Consider the following 26,249-nt stretch of genomic DNA (forward strand, 5'->3'; position numbering starts at 1 on the left):
GTTAAAAGCAAAGCTTTACATCAAAAGAAATATGACTGAACTGAATTTAATATCACTTTGCACAGAAAAGCACAGTCAACATAAACATAATGGCACAATGCTTTGGAGACGATTGATAAGCATGGTAGATGGAAGATGAAGATACAAGTTATTTAAACAAGATGAAAACGGTAAGCTCTCACTCTGTGCATCTAATACATGTATTTCAAAAACATCGCGCAATTCATTCATTCATTCATTTTCACAGCATCTAATGTTTATGGTGTTTACAGTTTCACAGCAAGATTGGTCCAAATTTATAAATTAGAAGCAGACCATGACTGCATTCTCATACAATCAACACAAAACTACAACGCCACTGGAGCAACACTCACCACGACAGTATCAATTCCAGATTAATTTCTGTGTGTGTTTGATTTGTTCTCCTTTACTCAAACTGTGGCATGAAGCACTTTTTCTTTCCCAAAACTGCAGATATGCAAAATGTAAACATTTAATAATAATAATAATAAAAACACAAACAAACTCCAGATCTCTAAATATAATTATCTATGGAGCTGATTGGGGCTGGTAAGGTTTTTGAGTTTATGTGGTGGAGCACATATGGCTATTCAGTTCACAGTGACCGAGCAACAACACAAAGAAACATTTAGGCAATTAATGGCATTAGAGCCAATTTCTTTTACTGCTCACTCACAATTATCATGTGGCTCAACTGGAATTCAGCAGAGAATATCAGAACTGACAGGTCTGCCACCATCTAGACCTATTCATGCCTGTCACATTGTTCACTGTGAACCTGTTTCATTTGTGAACTAAATGGGTGCCCTATGTGGTGCTCTGTGGTGAATGCCAATTGGGCACATGATGATGTATTTGTTTTGTTTTTTTGTAAATTCTGAGATTTCAGAGGTTCAGCCAGAGCCGATTTTATACTTTCAGCCAATTATCAGTGCAGTTTGGTAGTCATTTATAACTTGTATTTTTCATTTAGTCACCTTTGTTCTATGTCTTTGGTTTGCAGGGCTGACAGAATGTGATATAAACAAAATTTAACAGGATGGAGTTAAATAAGTTCTCACAGTTCCATGACTGCTCCTCCCAGCAACACAACATTTGTCTTTCACCATCATCTGATTCTTGATTCTATTGTTCCATCAGTTTTAATGTGACAACGCAAATTAAACCAACTAAATCAAATGTAGTCTTAACAGGAACTTGGGTATTGACTGACAGAACTTAACTACTTGTAAAGTAGTAAAGCTTTAAGACGCTGAGGATAACAGACCAGCATGTGAACACAGTGGGGAACTGAAACAGCTTCAAATGTTTCTTTTTGAAACCTGTGGAAACCAAAGCACAGATAAAAGGAGAGTAAAGTGAGATTTATAAGGTGGACACAACATGATTTCCCAACTCATAAAATTAAAATACGGCCACATTTGACTTCACAAGGCTTGATCCAAGAAATTCAGTGGTAACTCAGTCTTTAAAGCTCAACATATGATTGGAAAGTTCTATGAATATGTAAGTTCACTTTCAGATTTGAGCCACTGGTGGCAACCTTTAGATACATACATGACAAACTGTCCTCAGTCAGAAGCAACATCTTCTTTTGACTGCTTCTTCATTCATAGGGGGTTTGCACAACAGACAGCTCCACATATTTGATTTCACAAATTTATACACTGGATGCAACCCTAACAAGATTTGATCCTTCACCAGGTCTTTAAGCAGGGAAAATGTATAAATCACTACATGATGGAGAACTGCCCTTAAGAAAACTTCCCAAATTGTTCTTAGGGCTTTCATAGACTTAGAGAATATACTGAATCAGAAAAGGCAGAAACACTGTGGGTGCTCAGCTGCTTGTCCACAGGTGAATGAATGTGACATCCATGAGAAAGCATTATTATAAGTGATTATTGAATAATCCCATAAACCTGGCTACTTCTTTAAGCTTTCAGCCACAGTTCTGTCAGGAACTTCTCAGTTAAAATAGGATTGTTATTCCATTTGGAGTCATTTTCAATTTCTGGCCTTATTCGTGGATGACCTCCTGCCTTTCCCACAACAAAAACCTTAAAAGGTTTTCAGCACAAACAGATCAGGCATCAGTGCCAACACGCAAGCACTGATTATTTCACATAAGAATAAGATGAAAAAAAGGAGTTGGAGATGGGTTGCAACGAGCAGCAAGGCCCAAGCAGCTTAAATAGAATAACCTGTGTGAGATTTATCTATATTTATATTCCAGAAGTGCTAACTGAGCTCTCCACTGTTTGTAAAAGGCAATATTAACTAGCTACGCTTCATCTGATCATAAAACTATTTTTATTTTATGATTTCACTTCAATTTCAGTTTCCCCTGCATTCTTTCGTTGTTGTTTTTTTCTGAGAATAGGCATTTATTAGCTGTCCATTTTGAACACTAAATGAGGTACTTTACAATGTATAAAAACATGTATGATATGATTATAGTAGACGACATGACAAATATTCAAACTGCCCAGCCCTACTACACAGGAAGACACGGTTGAACTGGGAATGCAACTCTTATTTGAGGAATCTGTCATCAGAGGGAGACACAGCTCTTTTGGCTATGTTCTCAGCTAAAGAAACAGGCAGACATACGGTTACCTCTCACTTTTGTTTTCCGTGAGTATACCCATGTACCTCTTCACATCTTCCATGACTGAAAAGATACATCACAGTATTTCCAAGGTTACAGTCTGCTAAGATGAGGTAAGGGCAAACTTGCTTCTGCAAGGACAGGCACATAGTAAGTGGAAAGCCTCAAATTGAGCAGAGAAGAGGGCTTGAAAGTGTCACTCAGGTGCTGGAAGTCCACATGTGCATCTGTTTTGCAAACTGCAGCACAAAGACAATGTCAGGCCTCTGGTCCGGGTCTGGGTTGATGCACATGCTGACCAGGTCACGCAGCTGCAAAAAGCATGAGGCTGTTATTTCAGCTTTTAAAAAACAAAAAAACAAAACAAACTACGCTGTGCATAAATTGGTGTAAGCAAAAGGACACATGCTTCAGGGCTATTTTACAGAACAAAAATCACCACATTCAGAGAAGGAGCTAAAGTAAGTAGTAGTAAAGTAGGACTTGAGAGTTCACTTTACCCACAGGCCATGTTCTCAGAATTGTTCAGTCATGCTAAACATAATTTTATAGGCACAGTCGAGATGCAGCAGCGCACGCTATTCTCCACGCTCATCATCTTGTGACGCCCTAGACTGCTTTCAGTGTCGATTATACATACTCTCCCTGTGCCTGCCTCTCACAGTCCAAAGTTATGCACCTTAGGTTAACTGGTATACTAAATTAACCAAAGTTATGAGGTTGTGTTTAAAGTTTAAAAAATATTACACTGTATGAATGTATTAAATGTGGCTTGTAGCTAAAGCACTTTCTGTGGTCAGTAAGACCACAGACACAGAAAGAAATGCAAGGGCAAATATAGTACTTTCTTTATATTGCAAAATACCACACATTATGCTGTCTAAACCTTTTAACTTACAATGACTGGAATGAGCCACTGTTTCAACAGCATTGCGCTTGTGTGTTATCAGGGAAGGTCAAATCTATGATTATCTGTCCAAGTTTACCAATATCAGTGCGAGTGGAGAAGGTAGGCTCCCTCTCCATATATTCACTTATCTTGTGTGAACAACTAACATGTTGAAACAAACTGTATTAGCTTTCATGGAATAGCTTTTCAAGCGCTCAATATAAGGACCTATGTATTCTTCATATGGCCCCTGCGAGGCTCTGTACACCTTTTTTGCCAAACAGAAAAATAAAACTAGCAACATAATAAACCAAAAAGTTAATGAAACTCAAATTCAAATCAAAACCAAACGTGGCTTTGTATTACTTTACCTTATCAGAGTAATGGTCCGTGGGGAGAGGGGGGTAATCACACTGCTCTATCTTCTGACAGAGGGACAGAAGGTTCATCTTGTCCCCATAAAATGGACTCTGCAGTGCAGCCATCTGGAGCAAAGAGGGATAAGGGATAAGGAAAGAAGAAAAATGAATTAGCTTGGTTGGCACTACCTACAAGTGAAATATTATTCCTGACCAGAGTTCAAGTAACATTGTGGTGTTCAGAGAGGTCTCTATTCTCGTGCCAGGGTGCTCGGCGGAAGTGTAAATAAAAGAAAACGTTTAAGCTTATTTATAAGATCCCACCTCTGGGTTTAAAGTTGAAACGTTTTTTTTTTTTTTTTATTTACATTTCCGCCGAGCACCCTGGCACTAATCAGCCAACAGGCACCACAAGCTTGGTTTTCTTTTTTCCAGGGTAAGAAAGTCATTTTCTGTTGAATCATTCACTATAAACACAATGAAAAAGTCAAAGTGTCTTTGGACCTACCTCATACAGAAGACAGCCCAGGGACCAGATATCTGACTTAAAATTGTAGCCATTCTCATGGATTCTCTCGGGTGACATGTAGTAAGGTGTTCCCACTGACACACAGAAAACAACAGACTTGTCATTTTGTGCATAAATGAAAAAGATGAAAACACTATTTATGCAGTAGTTTAAGTGTTAAACCTTATAGTAGGAAAACACATACGACAGTGAATTGTTTATTTTTTTATTTTTTTATTACCACACCCCCAAGATATCTTTGTTTAGATTTTTGTTTTACACAGTTTCCATTTTCGTCACTAAAATATTTAATTCTGTGTTCTATATGATCTGCATGCCTGAATCAAGAGCTGATCTGACAGAAAATTATCCACAACATAGAAATTGTGCATAAACGTGTGTTGTGTGTGTGCGTCACCTAAAGAATGTGCTACAGTGGTCTTGGAACTGAAGAAGCGTCCTAGTCCAAGGTCTCCCAGTTTTACCTCCCCGGTGGCTGTTATAAACACGTTGGCTGGCTTGATATCTGGTTTAAACACATGCACACATTGACATTCATTGCAAATACACTGCAATTCTGTTCTAAACCCAAGAATATAGTGACATTATATACACTCTACACACAGTAGTTGATTTCCTGCAACTATGAGAGGTGTGCTTACGGCTAATTCAATTTTGAGAAAGAACCATGCCGTTTCCTGTTTACAGACAAGTTACAGCTCCAACATTTACCGCGTCCAGTGAAAACTGCTGTAATTACGTCACAAACCAATTCAACTTTGCTTGGTTTTGGGGGGATATTAGAAATGTTTGGTCTGTGCTGTTATTTTTCTATTTAACAATACTTTCCATTAAAATAGAAAAACAAAATCACAATTTCTTTGAAAATCAGATTTAAAAAGATTTAGGTAGGCCAAAAAGCATAATCTGATTTTCAGTGAAACTGACACCTTACTGTGATTTTCTTTTTTAATTTTAATGGAAAGCATCATTATCAATATAAAAATCACAACTTCTCTGACAATCAGATTCTGCTTTTTGGCCTAAATCTTTTCCAACCTGGCAAGTACCACAGTATTAAAATACAAACTCCATACCAAAATAGTTTTGGGCGTGCAAATAACAACAGGATCCAACATTTTGCAAATTGTTTTTTCCTTTGGAAAGAGATTCTTTTTATTTTAACACCATGTAACATGTTATTATTCCCAATTGCTGGATACACCTGTACATATCAGTTCCTTGTATTTTAATTTTGACTGACAAAAGAAAGAAGGTTAGGAAGATATGAATGCACAACAACTGAGGTGTTTGAGCAGATTAACTACATCAGCATAATGATGGCAATGGAGATGAGGTGTGCATGGTAAAAATGCAAAGTGGAGTTGTTTACCACGGTGCATTACTCTGCGTGAATGCATGTGCTCCAGAGCGCTGCAGAGTTGCACAAAATATTTCCAAATTGTTCTCTCTGGGATAAGTCGTCTCTTCTTCTTGAAGTACTGAACAGAAAGAAGGAAGAAGTGTAACTAATCTAATTCTACATGTTAGAACAATGACACAATATTATTGCTCTAACTATCCCTCAATCACATAAACACACTTTCAGCTCTTTATTCCTAGCACTTTAAGTGTTTTGTCTAGCTTTTACACACACACACAAACATAGGTGAAGCGGCCTCCTTTTCCTTGGATTGGTCTGTCTGATTAATAAACACTGCTTTGACAATAGTCAAAGCAGTGTTGCTGCCTCTTTCTGTTGATACTGTTTATATGGTTATTGGTTTATTGGTTATAATAAAGCCTTATTTTGTGTTAAACACCTCTGCCTGGTGTCCTTTTCATTCCAATCCGGATCAAATTGTTACTGTCCTCCACCCTGTTTGCCTAGCTTTCATGTGGGGACGTAAAATGAAGATAGCTGAGACTTTATTTATAAATACTTTACAAGGCAAAAATAGTCCTCACTTTAAATGAGGCCACACAAATATTCATTAAATCTTTATTAACACCTTCACAAACAATGAGCTCATGTCTTTACCATTATATATTTGAAATTAATGTGCACTTAAATATTTAAATCACTTCTTTAGACTTTTATTATATATGAGCTTATTAATTAACAATCGATTTTTATATGTGATTTGATAAATTACATACTAAGTAATAACTGTATCCAAAATGCAAGCATAAATTCAAATGATCACAGGAATACTCAGGGCCATTTATATACAAAAAGTTAATCAAGGAAGTGGAAAAATATTGGCAACTCCTAGCACTATCCCTCAGCCTATTAGTAAACACACCTATGACATCAATTTCAAAATCCTATGTTGCATCGTTCTCGAGTTGTTGAATTCACAATAAAACATTTCCTCTGATCTTTGACTGAGATTTGAACGAGTCACAGGGTTTTCTGACCTTTATCATCTGGGACAGATCTCCAGCATCCGCAAGCTCCAGAACAATGTTGAGCTCATTTTCTTCAATAAAAGAATCAAGGTACTTGATTACATTGGGGTGATTCAGCTGCTGCAGTGGACAAACAAAAGAAAAATGGTAGCGTCAACGGAGCTGTCACAAGCAAGGTGTATAGCAGAGCCGTCCATGCAAATGTTTCAAACAAATAAAATACTGGCGGCATCAAATGCCATTAATTTCAAAATCCTGTGCTGCCTCACACGATTTCCTGAAAACTCAGTGACCTTCGCCAAGGTCATTGTCACTGAGTTTTAAACACATCTGAGATTTTTAGTAGATACACCTATGGTGAACTTGAAACTCTTACATTGCCTCACTCTCAAGTTATAGCATTCACAAACTTGGGTCCATGCCATCTACCTGTCTGGCAGGGTGACCACCAGTGTTGGTCAAGTTACTTGAAAAAAGTAATTAGTCGCTATTTACTGATTACTTATTTTCAAAAGTAATTAGTTACTTTACTACTTGGTTACTTTTTAAAAACATGATACATAACATGAATATATAATAAAGCAATAGACCTTTCAGCCCAATTGTATTTTTTCTGCATAATCATTCATATAAAATTGAATCAAATGAAAAAGTCTCTTTTTAAAACTTGTTAATCCTTTAACTCTATGCACATTGCATCAAGCAAAAATTTAATTATATGCAACATTCTCTGACTGGAAGAAATTTGTTTAACATTTAAACCTATTTTCCGCTTATTCCAGCATATAAAATTAAATCTTTTTTTTTATGTTTACACTCACTCTTTCAAATAGATGCAAGTAAAACACAGCAAAAAATAAATTAAATCAAAGATTCAGCGACACTGAGTCCTGTCGCTCTTAAATCTATTTTCACCTGTTTAGCAGGAGTGGGGCCGGTGGAGGTTTGCGGTCATGTCAGTGGGGGGGATCAGGGGGTTTCTCTGAATTTCACATTCCCGTGGCAGCATGCTAGGTGCTTGTTCAGATTTGAAATTTAATTTTTTTCGCTGTAGAAAGAAGTTTTCTTCCTACGCAGAGTGTACAGTGGACGCTAATGTTTTTGTCACTTTTTATGGAATCAAACTTAAAGTAATGTCAGTACTTCCAAGCTTTAAACGCTGCATGGTCGTACTCTCTCCCACACTCCATATTATCCATTGTTGATCTAAACGTGTGTTGCTACCATGGACGTCGCACGTTCGTACGTCATTGTCATTAGACACTCTCACAAACAAAATCACGGTTTAGTAACACAGTATCCTTAAGTACTTTCTAACACAGCGGTCCCCAACCTTTTTTGTGCCATGGACCGGTTTATGCCCGACAATATTTTCATGGACCGGCCTTTAAGGTGTCGCGGATAAATACAACAAAATAAAACTAGTGCCGGTACCGAAAAAAAGAAAATCATAACACACGTGAAAAGACCCAGGAAAACAGAGTAAACGATAAAAACGATAACAAAATAACGCTGAAAACCGATGAAAACCCTGAAAACTATACATTTCACACCTGAGCCTCAAAACGGTACCAAACAACTCACGGACCGGTACCGGTCCGAGGCCCGAGGTCTTTCTCCTGAGTAACCGCCACCCAATTTCGCACTCATTCACTTATTATCAACCAGAGTATAATTTGCTTTGACAGACTTTACCTTCAGTAAATCAATCTCTTTGATGCAGTCCTGACGAGCCTTAGCATCCATCATCTCGAAGATCTGCAAAGATATATTGTGAGCAAATGTGGAAAGAAAGAACTTCATTTTAACTGAAAGAGACCTCCTGCAAATCTTCAACAAGCAGTTTAGTGGTGAGGGAAGAAAAGACGATTTGGAAAAATTACTCACTCAAGTCCGCTAAAAGCAGTCAATAGAAGAGAAACAATCTAAATAAACCATCAGTAATTATTAAGGCTGTATTATATTGAGACTGTGACACTATTGACACGATAATCAGCTTCTGTTTGAGTAAAGTTCTGATAGCTCTTCCACATTGTGTTGGCTCATGACGCTTAAGAAAACAACAATGGAGGAATCACTGTCTTACATTTAGTTATAGTTCTTTCAGATAGATATCTAGTGTACTGAAACTCACCCCTAGTGCTGTGTAGTCCATTATTGTAAAATTAAATGTTTTAAGAAATAACCACGTCAGGAAATACAGTCCCAATTCCCCAAAGTTTGGAAAAGATATGTAAATGTAAATAAAACATAATGAAATGATTCGTGTTACGTTCCCCCCGAAGGGGTCTAGGCATGTGAGTGAGGGGACCAGTAACAAATGAGTCCGGAATCAGAATGAAAAGGAAAACAGACAGAGTTGTTCTGTATTAATAGAACTTTATTACGAAATGGTACAGGTGGATTACAAACGACATTAACATTAACTTAAAGGGCCGGCAACGCCGTCTTACCAACAACGCCAAAGAAACAAAGAAAACGCTCGCAGCCACGAAAGGCAGGAAGACTACCAAACAAACACAATAAAAAAGGAGGCACTTCCCACACTTCCTACCCTACTCCCCACCACGGGGAGACACTCTCAGGGCCCACAAGCCCGTCTGCTCACTGGTCAGAAAGAGGCTGTCTGTCCAAAATCTAGCACAGAACCGCGTAGAGCCACCGAGGAAAAAGCCACCCTGCTCACAGCTCATCCCCAGTTTAAATAGCCTCAGAGGATGATTGCTGACTGGAGTCAGGTGGCAAACGAGGCTAATCAGCAGCAGCTGTGTCCTGGGGAGAGAGGAGAGTGAGAGAGACAGAGAGGGGTAGGAGCGGCAAGAGGGGTGGAGGCGGGGAGAGTGGGCAAACACCCCACCCACACACTCCCACAGCCTCACAGAACGTAACATCCCCCCCCCCCCCCCTTACATTGAAGCCCTACCAAAACAACAACAACAGCAACAACAACAACAACAACAACACCCTATTGCGAGCTGCGTGAGAGTGCATCAGCCACTATATTGTCAGTACCTTTCTTGTGTATGATCATCAGATTGTAATCCTGGGCCAGGAGTGCCCAGCGCATCAGTCGCTGGTTGTGATTGTACATCCGGTTCAGAAAAACGAGGGGGTTGTGGTCTGTGTACACGGTCACCGGGGAAGCGCTGGAGCCCACATACACTTCAAAGTGCTGCAGAGCTAGAAGCAGAGCTAAGGCTTCCTTCTCTATGGTAGAGTAGTTCAGTTGATGGGGTTTGAACTTTGCAGAGAAATAACAGACCGGATGGCACACACCTTCCTCATCATCCTGCAGCAGGACTGCCCCGGCTCCGGTGGCACTGGCATCGACCTCTAGCTTAAAGGGGCGAGAGAAGTTTGGAGCTGCCAATACAGGGGTGCTGCACAGAAGAGATTTTGCCGACTCAAAGGCATGCTGGCATTCAACTGACCATTCAAAAGGCACCTTTGGGCTACACAGTTTGGTTAGCGGGGTCACGACCACAGAAAAGTTCTTACAGAAACACCGGTAATATCCGGTCATCCCTAGGAACCGCCTTAGTTCCCGTCTGGTGGCTGGACTTGGGTAGTCCAGGATTGCAGCAACCTTCGCCTCCACTGGGCGGACCTGCCCAAACCCCACCTGCTTACCTAGGTAAGTGACGGTTGCCTTACCAAACTCACACTTAGCGAGATTGAGGGTCAACGAGGCCTCGGCTAGCCGCTGAAACACTGTCCTCAGAAGGGACATATGATCTGCCCATGTGTCTGTGTATAGCACCACGTCATCTAGATACACATTGCACTGGGGCACATCTCCCAACACCAACTGCATCAGTCGTTGAAAAGTAGCTGGGGCATTTTTCATGCCAAAGGCCATTACTGTGTATTGCATGAAGTGGTCAGGGGTGACAAATGCAGAAATCTCTGAAGCTCTGGGAGTGAGAGGCACCTGCCAGTAGCCTTTAAGGAGATCGAGTTTGGTGATGAATTTGGCAGGGCCGATGCTGTCAATGCAGTCTTCCATACGAGGAAACGGAAAAGAGTCAGAGACCGTTACAGCGTTTATCTTCCGATAATCTGTGCAGAAACGGGGTGTGCCATCAGACTTAGGTGTTAGTAGACATGGGGAGCTCCAGGGGCTACAACTAGGTTGTGCCAAGCCGTTTTCTACTAAGTACTCAACTTCTTCTTTCATGACCTCACGTTTGGCGAAGGGGCAACGATATGCATGCTGCTTGATTGGGACTGCGTCTCCAACGTCAATGTCATGCTCACAAACGTGGGTACGCGAGGGTACGTCACTAAAAAGAGACAGGTAGGAGTGCAGCAAGTCAAGTACCTCTTTACACTGGGACGGAGGAAGGTGAGATGGGTTGGCCTCGGCCTTAGCTAAAAAAACAGAATTTGACAACCGCCCACATTGCTGTCCCTCAGAAAGGGTACCCAGATCATCATCACCCTTAACTTCAACACTTAGCAGGGCAACAGGGACTGAACCGGGGACAGCCGTCCCAGCAGTGTCTGATGATTCTGTCATGCTGGTGTCTCTGGTATGGTATGGTTTCAACATGTTGACATGGCATAGGCGAGTCTTCCTTCTGCGTTCTGGGGTGTTGAGAATATAGTTGGTGTCAGACACTTTTTTCACTATCACATAGGGGCCTGAGAAACGAGCCATGAGGGCAGAACTGGGCACGGGCAACAACACAAGAACTTTGTCCCCAGGCTGGAACTGTCTTTCCACTGCTTTTTGATCACATCGTTTTTTCATGTTTGCCTGGGATACACAGAGAGCCTCTTTTGCTAACAAAGTAGCCCGTTGCCACCTGTCCTTGCATGTTTTTACAAACTCCACCACAGTAGTTTTAGGCACACAACCACTGAGAAAACTCTCCTTCAGCAACTTTAGCGGACCCCGCATGTCATGTCCAAACACCAGGGTAGCTGGGCTGAACCCCAAAGACTCCTGCTTCGCATCACGTATAGCGAACAATACAAAAGGGACCCCTTCATCCCAGCTTTTTCCGGTGTCGTGGCAATACTTACTCAACATCGCCTTGAGAGTTTGATGCCACCGCTCCAGTGCACCTTGTGACTCTGGGTGATAAGCACTAGACACAGAATGAGAAACTCCAAAGGACCGTAGAGTCAGATTAAAATCCCTGGACATGAAATTGGTACCCTGATCTGTCTGCACGGTTTTCGGGAGGCCAAAGGTGGTAAAGAATTTGACTAGTGCTTTGGTAATGCTTGCTGTCGTGATTTTCCGCAGAGGAATCGCCTCTGGGTATCGAGTGGACACACACATTATGGTTAACAAGAACTGATTCCCTGCCCGCGTCTTTGGTAAGGGGCCAACACAGTCTACCAGGATATGCTCAAAAGGTTCACCGACAGCAGGGATAGGACGTAGGGGGGCGGGGGGCACCGCCTGGTTCGGTTTACCCACAAGCTGGCAAGTGTGACAGGTGTTACAAAACTGCACTACATCTGCTTTCATTGCCGGCCAAAAGAAATGCTGCAGTATACGGTCATATGTTTTAGTGACACCCAAATGACCTGACCATGCGTGATCATGTGCTAACTGCAGCACATGCCACCGCAGACTGGTCGGAACCACCAACTGCCGCACTACGCTCCAGTCTTCTCCAGGCCTTGGGGTCCACTTGCGCATCAATAAACCTTCCCAAACGAAAAATGTCTGCCTCTTGCTCCCCTCACCTCCCTTATCCTGAGCTGCTGCGGTAAAACACTGAACTAATGAAGGGTCTTCTGTCTGAGCCTTCACAAGTGCTTCCCGGGTGAGCAGAAAAGGAGCTCCAGACACAGGAGCTGGCTCAACCACACTGTGAGCTAACTCTAAGGCTCCATTATCTCCCTCATCGGTGCAGGGCATCACATCCTTCTCTAGAATAGAGCCGATCACTGATTCTGACAAATCAACCCCCCCACCTTGTTGCTGGGCACGTGAACGAGTCAGAACGCTCACCGGGAACACATCCGGGTGCTGCAGGCTGAGGGCATCTAACACAGGCTCTATAACAGGATTGTTGGTCACCTCAGGGGTAGGGTAAACTTTCCCACCCGCGATATCATTTCCCATTATAAAATCCACCCCATTAATCGGGAGAGAAGGCCGCACACCCACTGAGAAGAAACCACTCACCAGCTCACTCTGTACCCAGATACGATGGAGGGGAGCAGGCACAAAACTCATCCCAACACCTCTTACAATGATGCTAGAGTCACAGTCAGACTTCTCATTAAATTCAAGCACACTAGCTAGTATGAGGGACTGTGAGCCACCAGTATCACGCAGAATGGTCACTTCACGCTTATCCTCGGTCTTACCAGAAAGCGAAACTATCCCCTTAAAAATGAAGGGCTTAAAACACTCATCCGGGGTCTCAGGGGAAGGGGGCCTACTGACAGGAGGCATGGTTTTAATCAGCCCAACCCCTTTTGGTTTACGTGAAGACGAGACTGATTGTTTCCGTCTGTAAGCTTCACAATCTGCGATCAGGTGGCCAGACTTAAAACAGAAAAAACACTTTCGGTCTGCCTTGGGACGAAACACAAGTACCTCACTCTTTGGGTGCTGTGCAACTGGCACCTCGCTAGCCTTCACTGGGGCATCGCGCCGGTCATACCTACTGACACTGGTTTTATGGACGAGCGCGAACTCATCAGCCAGCGTCGCAGCCTGCTGTAGCGAGGAAACCTTCTGTTCATTAATATATACCGCGATGCGCTCAGCAATGCAGTTCTTAAATTCCTCTATGAGCATTAGTTCCCGGATCGAAGCCAGGTCAGTGGCTTTGCAGGCCGCACACCACCGATCGAAAAGAACACCTTTTTCCCTGGCGAAACCAAGATAGGACTGACCCTGACCTCTTCTCAACCCCCGGAAACGCTGCCTATAGGCTTCTGGGACCAGCTCATAGGCCAGCAGGATAGCCCTTTTCAGCTTGTCATAGTCCAAGCTGTCCTCAGCTGACAACGAGGAACAAACTTCTTGAGCCTTACCCGCCAGCTTACATTGGAGCAAAATGGCCCATGAATCCCGTGGCCAGTGCAAGGCCGTGGCTATTCGTTCAAACGACTCGAAGTAGCTGTCGACCTCAGTGTCACGGAACATCGGAACCAGACGACTGTTTTTCCCTACGTCAAACGGGGTGTCTGCCTGACGAATGGAGGCAGTCGGAGGAAGGGAAACCTGCCGGAGTTCCAGCTGTCGCAACCTCACAGCTGTCTCTGCCTCCACCTCCACCTTCCTCAATTCGACCTCTCTGGCTCTAGCAAGCTCTGCGTCTAAATGCCTAAGCTCCAGCTCTTTCTTTAGCTGGAACTCCCTCTCACGGTCCTCCTTTTCTAACTGGAGACGAGCCAGGCGTACACGGAGCTTAGCATCCTGCTTCGAGCCTTCACTTGATTCAATGGAGAGGGGTTCGAAGCGAGGCAATGTCATGGGTTTGTCCTCAGGCAGCCCCTGATCAACAGGTGTCGACACCAATGGACCTACAGCTTGAGCTGACGCCTGCGGAACAGGCTGAGACGCTGCCCCATGCTCAAGTGGACTGGCAGATACTGGCAAGGCCACTATCCCTTTCTCCACCAAGCCAGACACAAGAGCAGCTTTCAGCTCAGCCTTACGCAGAGCTGTGGAAACAGAAATGCTATAACCTGATGCCACCTCATGCAAATCCCTCTTCCTACAGGCGTCCAGTTGGACAAGCGAGGGGTTTTTCTTAAACACGGCAATATCAAAGGTAGCCATCAACTCTAAAAACAAAAAACTACCTGAGGCTAACAATAACAACAAAGAAGCACCACCTCCAATACACAAATGAGAAAACAGGCGGGAAAAGTGTGGCCAGAGGTTAACCAATAAATAAAAGTACCGCCGACCCTCTCCCCAGACCTGCCTACTAAAATCTTAGCCTAGTTAGCTTCTGGAGTGTACCAGGCTCGAGGCAACTTTAAAGGCTAAGCATCAAGTGCACAAAGCACCGACAAGCCTACCCCCGACAGGGAACTAATCCCCACCCGGGATTACTCCGAAAATAATAAAGGAAAAATAAAAAATGAGTGCCTGAAGGAGGAGCTTACGCTCAGCTAGACACTCCCCTTTTGCTAACTGGAGAGGGAGCGCAGCCGATACAATACAACTAACCAGGCCACCGGCAAACAACTCACAAAAACTCAATTTTCCTTCCATTCATATCCTGGACGAGCCCCCACATTGTTACGTTCCCCCCGAAGGGGTCTAGGCATGTGAGTGAGGGGACCAGTAACAAATGAGTCCGGAATCAGAATGAAAAGGAAAACAGACAGAGTTGTTCTGTATTAATAGAACTTTATTACGAAATGGTACAGGTGGATTACAAACGACATTAACATTAACTTAAAGGGCCGGCAACGCCGTCTTACCAACAACGCCAAAGAAACAAAGAAAACGCTCGCAGCCACGAAAGGCAGGAAGACTACCAAACAAACACAATAAAAAAGGAGGCACTTCCCACACTTCCTACCCTACTCCCCACCACGGGGAGACACTCTCAGGGCCCACAAGCCCGTCTGCTCACTGGTCAGAAAGAGGCTGTCTGTCCAAAATCTAGCACAGAACCGCGTAGAGCCACTGAGGAAAAAGCCACCCTGCTCACAGCTCATCCCCAGTTTAAATAGCCTCAGAGGATGATTGCTGACTGGAGTCAGGTGGCAAACGAGGCTAATCAGCAGCAGCTGTGTCCTGGGGAGAGAGGAGAGTGAGAGAGACAGAGAGGGGTAGGAGCGGCAAGAGGGGTGGAGGCGGGGAGAGTGGGCAAACACCCCACCCACACACTCCCACAGCCTCACAGAACGTAACAATTCGTAAATGTCATAAACCCACGTTTTATTCACAACAGAACACATAAAACAATACCAAATGTTTAAAGTGATAAAATGAACAATTTTACAAAAAAGATTGTCTAATTTTTTAATTTGATGGCAGCAACAGGTCTAAAAAAAAAAGTTGGGGCAAGGTCATGTTTACCACTGTGTACCATCCCGCATTTTTTAACAACAGTGAATAAAAATGTAGGAACTGAAGAGACCAGTTGATGGAGAGGAATGTTGTGCCATTCTTGTCTAGTACGGGATTCTAGCTGCTTAAAGGTCCCAAGTATTCTTTGTCACATTTGTTTTGTTTCCTAATAAGTCAAATGCTTTCAACTGGTAAAAGGTCTGGACTGCAGGCACATCAGTTCAGCACTTAACTCATTCACTGCCATTGACGTCTATAGACGTCAATTACGTTTTTCAATGGGAGGGGCTAGAATACAACCTCGGGCAGCTTGTCAGTGAAGTTTATTTTTTCATATATTTGTAAATAAATTGTTTTGATAAAACATAACCTTTCTCAGTGTTATTTCTGTTTTATAGAAGTGAAAAACTATTTTACCGGTATATGTTAGAGGTGTCACAAAGCAAGAAATATTAGTGTCAAAGGCACTTTTCTGCTTGAAATGTATTTTTCACAAAAAGCTCGTTTTCTCCCTTTTTTTGGTCAAAACAGGCATTTTTGGTGGAACCCACCTCTCTTCTACAGCTGATTACTAAAGAATGGAAAATGGTAGAAACAAGCTTTTTTTTTTGGATGAAAGAAGAGAGTCTGTTCTTCATTTTGGTAGGTTCAGCATTTATATGATCATAACACACAGTTTTCTGTGGCTCTTCAAAAATGAGTAAAAATGCTCAAAAACCCTGGCAGTGGGGAGTTACCTGATTTGGAAATGGCTGGCAGTGAATGAGTTAACATCTTCTCTACAAAGTCATGCTGTTTAAATAGATGTAGTATGCGGTTTAGCATTATCTTGCTGAAATATGCAAGACCTTCCCTTAAGATGATGTCTGGATGGGAGCGCATGTCAGTATAAGACCTGTATATACCTTTCAGCACCACTGAGTTGCTGCTGTTTCAATTAGCATATATCCACAGTAACAAGATTACATGCATTAGTCATTATAACTGATTACATGATCAAATCTTAGTTTGACTTTATTAATAGATCATAAAACCATCTCCATCTTCTTTGTCAGACTATCTTTATTAAATTATAATTATTTCTGAGATCTTCCGTAGATGTGCATGTCTACCTCTTTCTCACGGTAGAATAATGTGTCAATTAATAAACAGTTATGAGTGGGTGAATGCCAAAGGCACAGCTTTCCTCATTTACCATTGTTATTAACAAGTAAAGATGGTTTGTTTTCCACAAAACTCATGTTTCAGAATGAGAACACAGAAGATGAAGTCTTTCTGTGCAGTGAAATATTAAAATACTTAACTCTATACAGGTCTAGGGAGTTTTGAGTTTGAATAAACACTATAATGGAGAACATTTGGGTAGCGTGGGAGCAGACAGAAAGATCTCATGAAAGATCTCATATGGATTACTATAACTATACTCTAATTGGTTTATTAAACAGAAGGAAGATCAAGAGCTCAGGTATCTTAGGCTCCTGAGGGAAATAAACATCAGTCAGTGGAAGATGAAATACAGTGTTAATGTAATTCAAGCAATGTGTTCCTTGTTTTGTCTGAATTTTACTTTTTTTAGTTTGTGTTCGGTGCAAATGTGATAGCTGCCACTAGTCGCCTCACTCAATCCTCACCCTGCAGGTTTAAAGCTAAGCCCAACATACTTCTACTCCTGAGGAATACTGGTATTATACTGGTAACACAGCAGAACTGAATTCAGCTTCATGCATCTTGGTTTTACTAGTATTATTAGCACTAAAGGAGGCTGAAATTCACTTAATATTTGACACATTCATGTAAACAACTATGCTACCAGTGTTTAAACAGTGGTTAAAGCTAAGCTAGCAAAGACTAAAATAAATTAACATTATGCCTACAAGTTGCAGATGATTAAGCAGAAGAATGTATTTGATAAGGCGTGTACAGTTTACTTTGTAAAATAAAATACTTTAAGTAATCAAGTTAAACACATTAACTTGCAAAACACCAATTTCCACTATAATAAACATAAACAGGAAATGACATTGCACTGCAGTGAGATCTAACACCACATGTATTGCGACTAAGTACAAAGAGCTGTACCTGGACCTTCTTGAGTGCCACCAGCTGTCCATCAAGCAGATATGTTGCTTTATAGACCTCACTGAACTGACCCTGACCGATCTTCTTCTCAATGTGGAAGTTTGCCATTGTGCAGCAGTAATTATAGCTTGGAACATTTTTCTGAACAAGAAAACACCATCAGCAGTAAAACAAAGCAGTATATTATAACTCAATAGATGTCATTTTTTTTTTTCAGCTTAGTGATTTTAACATATCTCTCAATACTATGTGTTGTTTCAAAGTCTAAGGCTAATACAGACAGAACATTTTGAATATGTTGATGGTAGTTATCATCAACTACCACATGCTAATAGAAGAAGAACATTACACTCTGTTAGTCACAATGTCTAAAATTATCTTGTACAGTGCTTTAACTTACAATGTCATATAGACACTATACATTTTGGAACATGTAATGCTCTTCTTTTGGCAAAAAAAAAAAAAGAAAAAGAAAAAAGGCCAATACTATTTTTTGGGTCAATACTACTACTACTACCTACCTGATTTTCCTGGCTTGGTATCTTGTAGAGATTATTGTGTTTGTCTAAGGTGGGCTGGTTGTTGTTCTGCACCTCCATGTTTGCATCACACCTACCCACCTCTGCAACAAAGAATAGTTGAAATGACTTATTTAAAATCATGGTACATCTGCTTAAAACATTAAAAAAAAACCAAAAAACTCCAGTCATAATACGCAGAAACTGGGATAAAGTGTAAGCATGAAAAACTAGTTAATGCATTTATTACTTCTAGGTTGAACTACCTCCTTCAGTTAATTCAAAATGCTGCAGCAAGAGTTATGACGGGGACTAGAAAGAGAGAGCATTTTTCTCCTATATCTGCTTCTGGCTTAGCTTCCTGTTAAATCCAGAATTTAAATCCAAATTTAAAATACTCCCACCACAAGGTCTTGAATAATCAGGCCATGTTATCTTAATGACCTCATAGTAGCATATCACCCCATTAGAGCACTTCGCTGTCAGACTGCTGACTTGTGGTATTTAAAAGTAGAACGGAGGCAGAGCCTTTAGCTCCCAGGCCCTGTGGAACCAGATTCTACTTGGATTTAAGACACAGACACCCTTGCTACTTTTAAGATTAGGTTTAAAATTTTGCTTTTTAATAAAGCATATAGTTATGGCTGGATTAGGAGAGCCTGAATCCTCCCTTAGTTACACTGCAATAGGTCTAGGCTATTCCCATGATGCACTGAGTGTTTCTTCTTCACTCAATATGTGTTTATACCCCTCCCTGCATTTAACCATTAATCTTTGTTATTAATCTTAATCACTATTAATCTCTGACTCTTTTCCACAGTGTTTGTTTTTTTTCCTTCTCCCCTCACTCTGAACCGGTCACGGCAGATGGCTGCACCTCCTTGAGGCCGGTTCTGCCACAGGTTTCTACCAGCTACAAGATTTTTCTTTCTCCATTTCACCAAAGTGCTTCTTCATAGGGGATCATCTGGTTGTTGGGTTTTCTCTGTATTATTGTAGGGTCTTTATCTTAATATAAAGTGTCAGGCAACTGTTGTTGTGATTTGGTTGTATGAAACTGAATTGAATGTACATACATATGAAATAAGATGTCTGTTTATGCAGCTAAAATGTACATGCATTTCTTGGTCTTTACTTATATGAATTATTGTATTACTACATGGTCACAGGATGGTCTTTATTAGGGGTGGGTTTTGATTATCGACTTAGGGATTAAAATCGATTCTAGCTTGGATAACGTGATATTAGAGCTGGGCGATAGAACGATAACGATATGTATCGCGATATAACTTTTACTCGATAGAGAAATTAAGCTATCGCGATAGACCTCGCCGCTCTTGTCCTCTTAAAAAAAAAAAAAAAAAAAAAAGGTCAGCCAATCCAAATCAAGTAGCGCAGAGCCGAACCAATCACAGCCGCAGCGTCACGTCGCGTGACTTGTTACATACAGCACAAGTGCCAAGCCGCACGTGTGTTTGTTTGGGAAGCAGCCAGCCACTTTGTTTCTAAGTGGAATTGACAATTTAGTCTGTTTCGTTTGTTCTATTTTGAAACTTAAACGCTTTAGCGGCTGCCTTTTGTGTAGTTTGCAATATTTGCCTTTATTTATCTGAAAAAGTCTCATGTTCCTTAAGTACATCTACCCTGTTGAACTTATTATGGGAAATAAATATTTAAATAAAAACAAGCTGCTGATTATTTCACATTTTACTTGTGAGCAACGGCACATTTAAATCTTACAAATATAGTTATTTGGCTCATATCGTGATAGATATCGTTATCGCCTGAAATGAAAAAAAACATATCGTGATATGAAAAAATCTCATATCGCCCAGCTCTACGTGATATCGATTCATTAAAATCCTGAACCGATTTTTAAATATAAATTTATTTTGCCCGAAACACCAAAATCTCAGGTTAAACCTCACAAAATTTCAACAACCACCAAACAGCTAAAACAGTAAATGAGAGCAGGTACACAGATTCTGCACAAAGATGTAAACACAAAGCACGGACCCGCCGACAGATCGGAATCAGTGAGATGGCGCCTTTCTCACCCGATGGCACGGGCATGGACATGGTCGGGGCTGAAAGCCAACAGCTCGCTGATTCTAATGTTTCGGCGGGTTCACGCTTTGTGTTTACGTCCTTTTTGCGCTAGATTCTGAAGCTGCAGGTTTTATCTCTCTCCAAACAATATTGATTGAACCAGCAGCAAAAGAAGATCCAAACTACGCTTCACATAAACATCGTCATGAATTCCTTACTTTTGCTGTTTCGCTTCCAACACGATAAAAATCACACTTCATGCACAGCTCTCACTCTCTCTCTGTGTACTTCAAGAACAGCTTCCAATCTAAAAATCTCTGTTTTCTGCATTATTCGCTTGTTTATTACGCACAAGTCTACCGTTCTTTATAGCGCTGTCGGCCGCTGTTTTTTTTTCCTTTTCCTTTCTTCCGAAAAGAAAGCCTCATTTCTGCTGTTCAATACTGAACAAATTTAAACTTTTTAAAATTATGCAAAATGCTTAGCTGTGTCCCTAATACAACCTCTGTAACTTTGCTCTGCTTCACTTCAGTAGCATCAGGTAATGTTCATATGTTGATTAATGGTTTTCTTTTGTTTTTGATCTACCGCAGAATATTTTTAAGGTCAAATTCTGCAATAGAATCCCAGACCAGGAAAGTCGCCTTCATGTTTTTCTGTGTTTTATCCTCAGTTACTCTGACACAAAGGCATCTGCTGTGATGTTTACACCTTTGATAAAGTCTGGCAAGTCTCAGCTTTCTTTTTATAAAAGATATGGATATGTACTGATACGTGATCAGAATTATAATATTTCTGACTGTCTGAGGCAAAATTTCCCGATTCAAATTGAATCGAATAAAATCGTGGATCAAATCGATTCGGGAGATCAGTAACGATACCCAGCCCTAGTCTTTATGCTTTATAACCATTACAGTTTGTATATAACTGTGATTTGGCACATATAGATAAAAATAAAATTAGTTAAAATCAAGATGACCTGTTAGTTTAAGACATGTAGCTCTTGAACTTCCTTCTCTAGGTGTTCTTTCATATACAGTGGTATGCAAAAGTCTGGGCACCCTTGATAATTTTCCTTCATAAATCATTGGTTGTTTGGATCAGCAATTTCATTTAAATATATCATATAGTAGATGAACACAATGATACTTGAGAAGTGAAATGAAGCTTCTAGGATTTACAGAAAGTGTGCAATAGTTACTTAAACTAAATTAGGTAGGTGCATACATTTGGGCACCCCAACAGAAAAATTATATCAATATTTAGTAGATCCTCCTTTTGCAGAAATAATGCCTCCAAACACTTCCTATAGCTTCCAATGAGAGTCTGGATTCTGGTTGAAGGTATTTTGGACCTTTCGTCTTTACAAAACATTAGTTCAGTCAGGTTTGATGATTTCACAGCATGGACAGCCCGCTTTAAGTCACACCATAGCTTTTCAATAATATTCAGGTCTGGGAACTGAGATGGCCATTCCAGAACATTGTACTTGATCCTCTGCCTGATTTTGAACAGTGTTAAGGGTCGTTGTCTTGTTGAAATATCCAGCCCTGGTGCAACTTCAACTTTGTCACTGATTCTTGAACATTGTTCTCTCTTTATGCACTGAAGCTGGCACGTTCCCTGAGTTTTTCCAGCAAGATGGTGCACCACCACATTACGGGTGCCAGGTCCGAGCATTCCTAGATGAACAGTTTCCTGGAAAGTGGATTGGTCATCGTGGGCCAGTTGAATGGCCCCCAAGGTCTCCCAATCTGACCCCCTTAGACTTTTATCTTTGGGGTCATCTGAAGGCAATTGTCTATGGTGTGAAGATACGAGATGTGCAGCACCTGAAACTACGGATACTGGATGCCTGTTCTGGCATTTCTCCTGCGGTGTTGCTATCAGTGTGTGAAGCGTGGGAGAAGAGGGCTGCATTGACAATCCAACACAATGGGCAGCACATTGAACACATTTTATATGTGGTCAGAAACTTATAAATAACTCATGAAAGAATAATGTTACGTTGAAACCGAGCACACCATTGTTTTTCTTGTGACATTACCAATAAGTTTGATGTGTCACATGGCCCTCTTCCTATTGAAAAAACAAAAGTTGTATCCAAGATGGCCGACTTCTAAATGGCCACCATGGTCACCACCCATCTTGAGGAGTTTGCCCCCTCACATATACTAATGTGCCACAAACAGGACTTTAATATCACCAACCATTCCCATGTTATTACGGTGTATCCATATAAATGGCCCACCCTGTACTTGTCACGTGCAGACTCCTACATCATTATGATGAAAGCATTGGGGTTCAATTTGCCCAAAGACACTTCAACATGCTGAATGGAGGAGTGAGGGATTGATTGATTGGTGGATGACCCGACTCAACCCCTGAGTCACAGCTGTAACGTTCAACTTAGCAGTGTACAGGTCACATCCATAGGGCAAGACTGCACAGTTGGGTATGTTTAACTACCCAACTGAACATCATATAAGAGCATTTTTATAGTTTATTACAAGAATCATATTTACTTTCTATGGATAGTTATCCAAATCATAACAACTCTTGAATAGGGTAATTTTTTAATGACTCATTCACCTGGATACTGTACTTAATTGCAATGTGGAGTCATTAACTCTTCATTAACCTTTCTCCAGTTACAAAAGGACTCTGTTGCCAGGTTTCGGCAACAGGTTTGGGTCCTGTGGTGACTACAATAATTCAAGCCAAAGCTATTTTCAGACCACCAGATCACTAAAAGTGACTCAAAATAGCTGGTACTGCATCTCTGTGTGTGCTAAGTTATTATGACTAGATGAGTTATTTTAACAATTTTGTACCTTCTCTCGCAACTTAAGAGTCCAATAAAAACAAACCAAAAGCAAACGTTTTGGATCAATTGAAGTTTTTTTAAGGAATTTTCAAAACAATCTGATAATAATTAATTATAATAGTCCAGCCTAGAAAGTAATAAATGCATTGCCAAATGCAAATATGACATGCTTAGAGCAGATACCAACTGATCGCTGTAACAAGGTCCATGCTAATCATGCACTAATCAGGACATCTGATTACCAGAAGTTAAGAAAAAGAGTGAATAGCAGAATAAGCTGTTTGGCATTGGTAGAGTTTGGCATTTTCATGGGCACAACTATGCTACTCAACCCACAAATGCATTTTTGCTAAGTTGTATGCACATATGTTTTTGACTTTTTGCAAAAGTGTCAAGGAATACCCGCACCTGTGAAATTAAAATGCATTGTTTCTGATTATCTTTTTTCTCACATGCAGCTTTTGACATAAACATAACTCTTCATGTAGTGAAGAAGAGCATGCAGAGGGTTGATGAGACATGCTAAGGTAAGATGGTGGCGTCTGCTCTGGGGACCCCTAACGGGAGCAGCCAAAAGAACAACAATCTGACATAGCTCCCACGCCCTCATATGCCAGCAGAAAATCGTTGTTGATTGAAGTTGCTCAATGTCATTGGCAATCTCTGGATGCCACATGACTATTAGTCGCTTCCTGTGTAGACAGTCTTACTACTCAACCTTTCCTTTCATATTCAAAGATGTCGAGTGCTCTATGAAACTATTGCCCAATGGCTTTTGGCTACTGTTGGTAAAAGAACAAAAACTTAATTGGGTAATTTCAACAGGTCACATGATAGAGTGAGGCAACATCTCACAGTGGTTTCACCTAAAACTTCTAGTTGTAATGACCCATACCTTTTTTTCACACCTTGGCTCATGTGATGAGCATATGATAAGGAGTGGGTCAACAAACATCTTAAAGGACAAACCCCAATACCTGGTACTCTCCAACATTTGGTTTTAGAACTGCAAAAGCTCTTGGATGAGAGTTGAAACCTCTTCAAGAAATTTAAACAAGTACAATGGTTTTCTTATACTGTTTCTACATATAATGTTCACTTCTACACAGAAACCACACACCCAGACAGGAGGGGTGGGGGTACAGCTTGTTACTCATGTTTGATACACAAATATTGTCATTGTTATATGGATGTGTTTTGTTTGGGGGTTTTTTGTGTGTATTTTTAAACTAATGCCAGAGATGCTATCACATAATACACCCAATGCCGCATCTCTGTTCTACCCAATTACCTCACGTTGTAATCGACTAACTTAATGTATAATCCAAATTGGTCTAAGTCAAAAGTACAAAAATTATATTCACAGGAAGATAAACCAGGAGCTGCAGAAGTTACGAGTTTTGCAGTGGTTTCCTGTTGTGAAAGAAGAGCCTGCAGAGACGAGAATTACCCCAATAACACTCACCATTACTTCATTTAGCTTGAGTGACAGGTCGCCGATAATTACTTTAAAGTGGCAATGGAAACATGGAAATTAAATGGATGTGAATTTCAGTCCAAGTGTTCTGCTGCGTGCTCTTTTCCGGGCCTGGTGCAGCACGATTGTTTAAAATAGAAAAAAATATATAATATTATGTTTAAACTATAGACCAGGAATCTATAAGGTCTCGTTTCTGTCCGGGTAAGCAGCACGCTAACGTTGCTGCTAACTAGTTAACTGCTACGAAGGTTGTGCAGCTCTCCAAAATGAGGCTGTATCCTGTTCCATGACGCGTGTTATGATTCAGCCACACACGAACTTACTGAAGCGAGCTGCTGCACAATTCTGCGAGCTGCCACCGTCTCCTTACTACTGACTGTGTCTTACCTGGAGAGGAGTCAGTAATGTCCTGCGGCGTGAAGGCCTTCCACATTTTACAACTTCTGTTAGTTCGTGTTGTTGTGCAACTCCTCACACCAACAATGTGAGTCAGACCCCCGCCCCCGAGTCTCTCTCTCCCGCCCCCGAGTCTCTCTCAATCGCCCCCCGCTCGCTGTCCAGCAGCTTGTTCAATAGAGCTCGCTGATAACTGAATAACAGAAAGATACGACAAAGTTTTCAGTCTCTGGTTGCTAAAGTGGACGCGAAATTGTGAGAAGTGTTTGAGCAAAGTGGGTCAGTAGTCTCCGCGCCCTGCTTCTAAGTCTCCTGCATACGGGATGGGGCTTTTTTTAAGAGTCTGGTCTGAAAATAGATTTGTATAAATTAACATGTTGAAACGAAAGAAAAAAACGTGGTGACAGATGAGGTTGAAACGGAGATGAAATTTCTATTAAACGTTAATCATTCGGGGAGGGGGGGAAACAACTACAAAACAACAAAGCAAGGAAGAACATAATTTAATCTGTTCGGATCTGTAATACAAAATTACTAAAGCAAACTTTTGTATCAAAATGTAAAAAAAAAAAGAACAAAGAACAATGAGAGACCTGAACACACACAGGTGCATACATTTTACAATTGTTTATTTATCAAGCATATTTAATTAAACTGAATTAATATACGTTTATCCTTGTGCTGTTTTAAGCTATGTTGTGTTAATTATTTGTATATGTATTTTTTGATGCTTTGGCAATAGTATTTTGCCATGGTTATTTGGGTCAGTGTTGTTTTTTGTTTGTTTGTTGGGATTTTATATATTTTTTGCCTCTGTACACCATCACAGTGGATTCAGCATCAATCAAACGTCAATATGCGATTGAAGTGCAGCCTTTAATTACAGGGTTTTAACAAAAGAATTCAAGGAGGTGTTGTTGCAAGTCTTATGGTCCAGGCTTGCAGGCTGATACAGAACTAAGAATAGGGACAGAGCCAGACTAGTTCAAGCTTCACCTTTTTTGTCTCTGCAGTGTGAACCACACCCAAAACATAATTAAACTAAAACAACCTGACCAACATTTATAACAAAAGTGCTGTAAACTGAGAAAAT

The 26,249-nt window shown here is 41.0% G+C and overlaps 1 protein-coding gene across 3 annotated transcripts; it reads right to left on the bottom strand.

The window, feature by feature from the left end:
• Positions 1-256: 256 nt before the first annotated feature.
• Positions 257-25,260, bottom strand: nek6 (NIMA-related kinase 6). Of its 3 annotated transcripts, none has more exons than XM_085414620.1 (10): positions 25,148-25,260; positions 18,408-18,508; positions 17,887-18,027; positions 8,496-8,558; positions 6,810-6,920; positions 5,782-5,890; positions 4,807-4,914; positions 4,389-4,483; positions 3,893-4,006; positions 257-2,943 (listed from the first exon to the last, which is right to left on the bottom strand). In XM_085414620.1, the coding sequence occupies exons 1-10, from the start codon at positions 25,191-25,193 to the stop codon at positions 2,833-2,835; spliced, it is 999 nt and encodes a 332-aa protein (XP_085270746.1). In that variant the 5' UTR covers positions 25,194-25,260; the 3' UTR covers positions 257-2,832. The 3 variants fall into 3 exon arrangements, with proteins under 3 accessions (XP_085270746.1, XP_085270747.1, XP_085270748.1); XM_085414621.1 differs by lacking the exon at positions 25,148-25,260 and adding an exon at positions 24,746-25,021; XM_085414622.1 differs by lacking the exon at positions 17,887-18,027.
• Positions 25,261-26,249: the final 989 nt, after the last annotated feature.

Source organism: Rhamphochromis longiceps, linkage group LG7, assembly GCF_057381845.1.
Source record: "Rhamphochromis longiceps isolate RC_006_pf linkage group LG7, R_longiceps_female_GT1.1, whole genome shotgun sequence".
Taxonomy (NCBI): Eukaryota; Metazoa; Chordata; class Actinopteri; order Cichliformes; family Cichlidae; genus Rhamphochromis; species Rhamphochromis longiceps.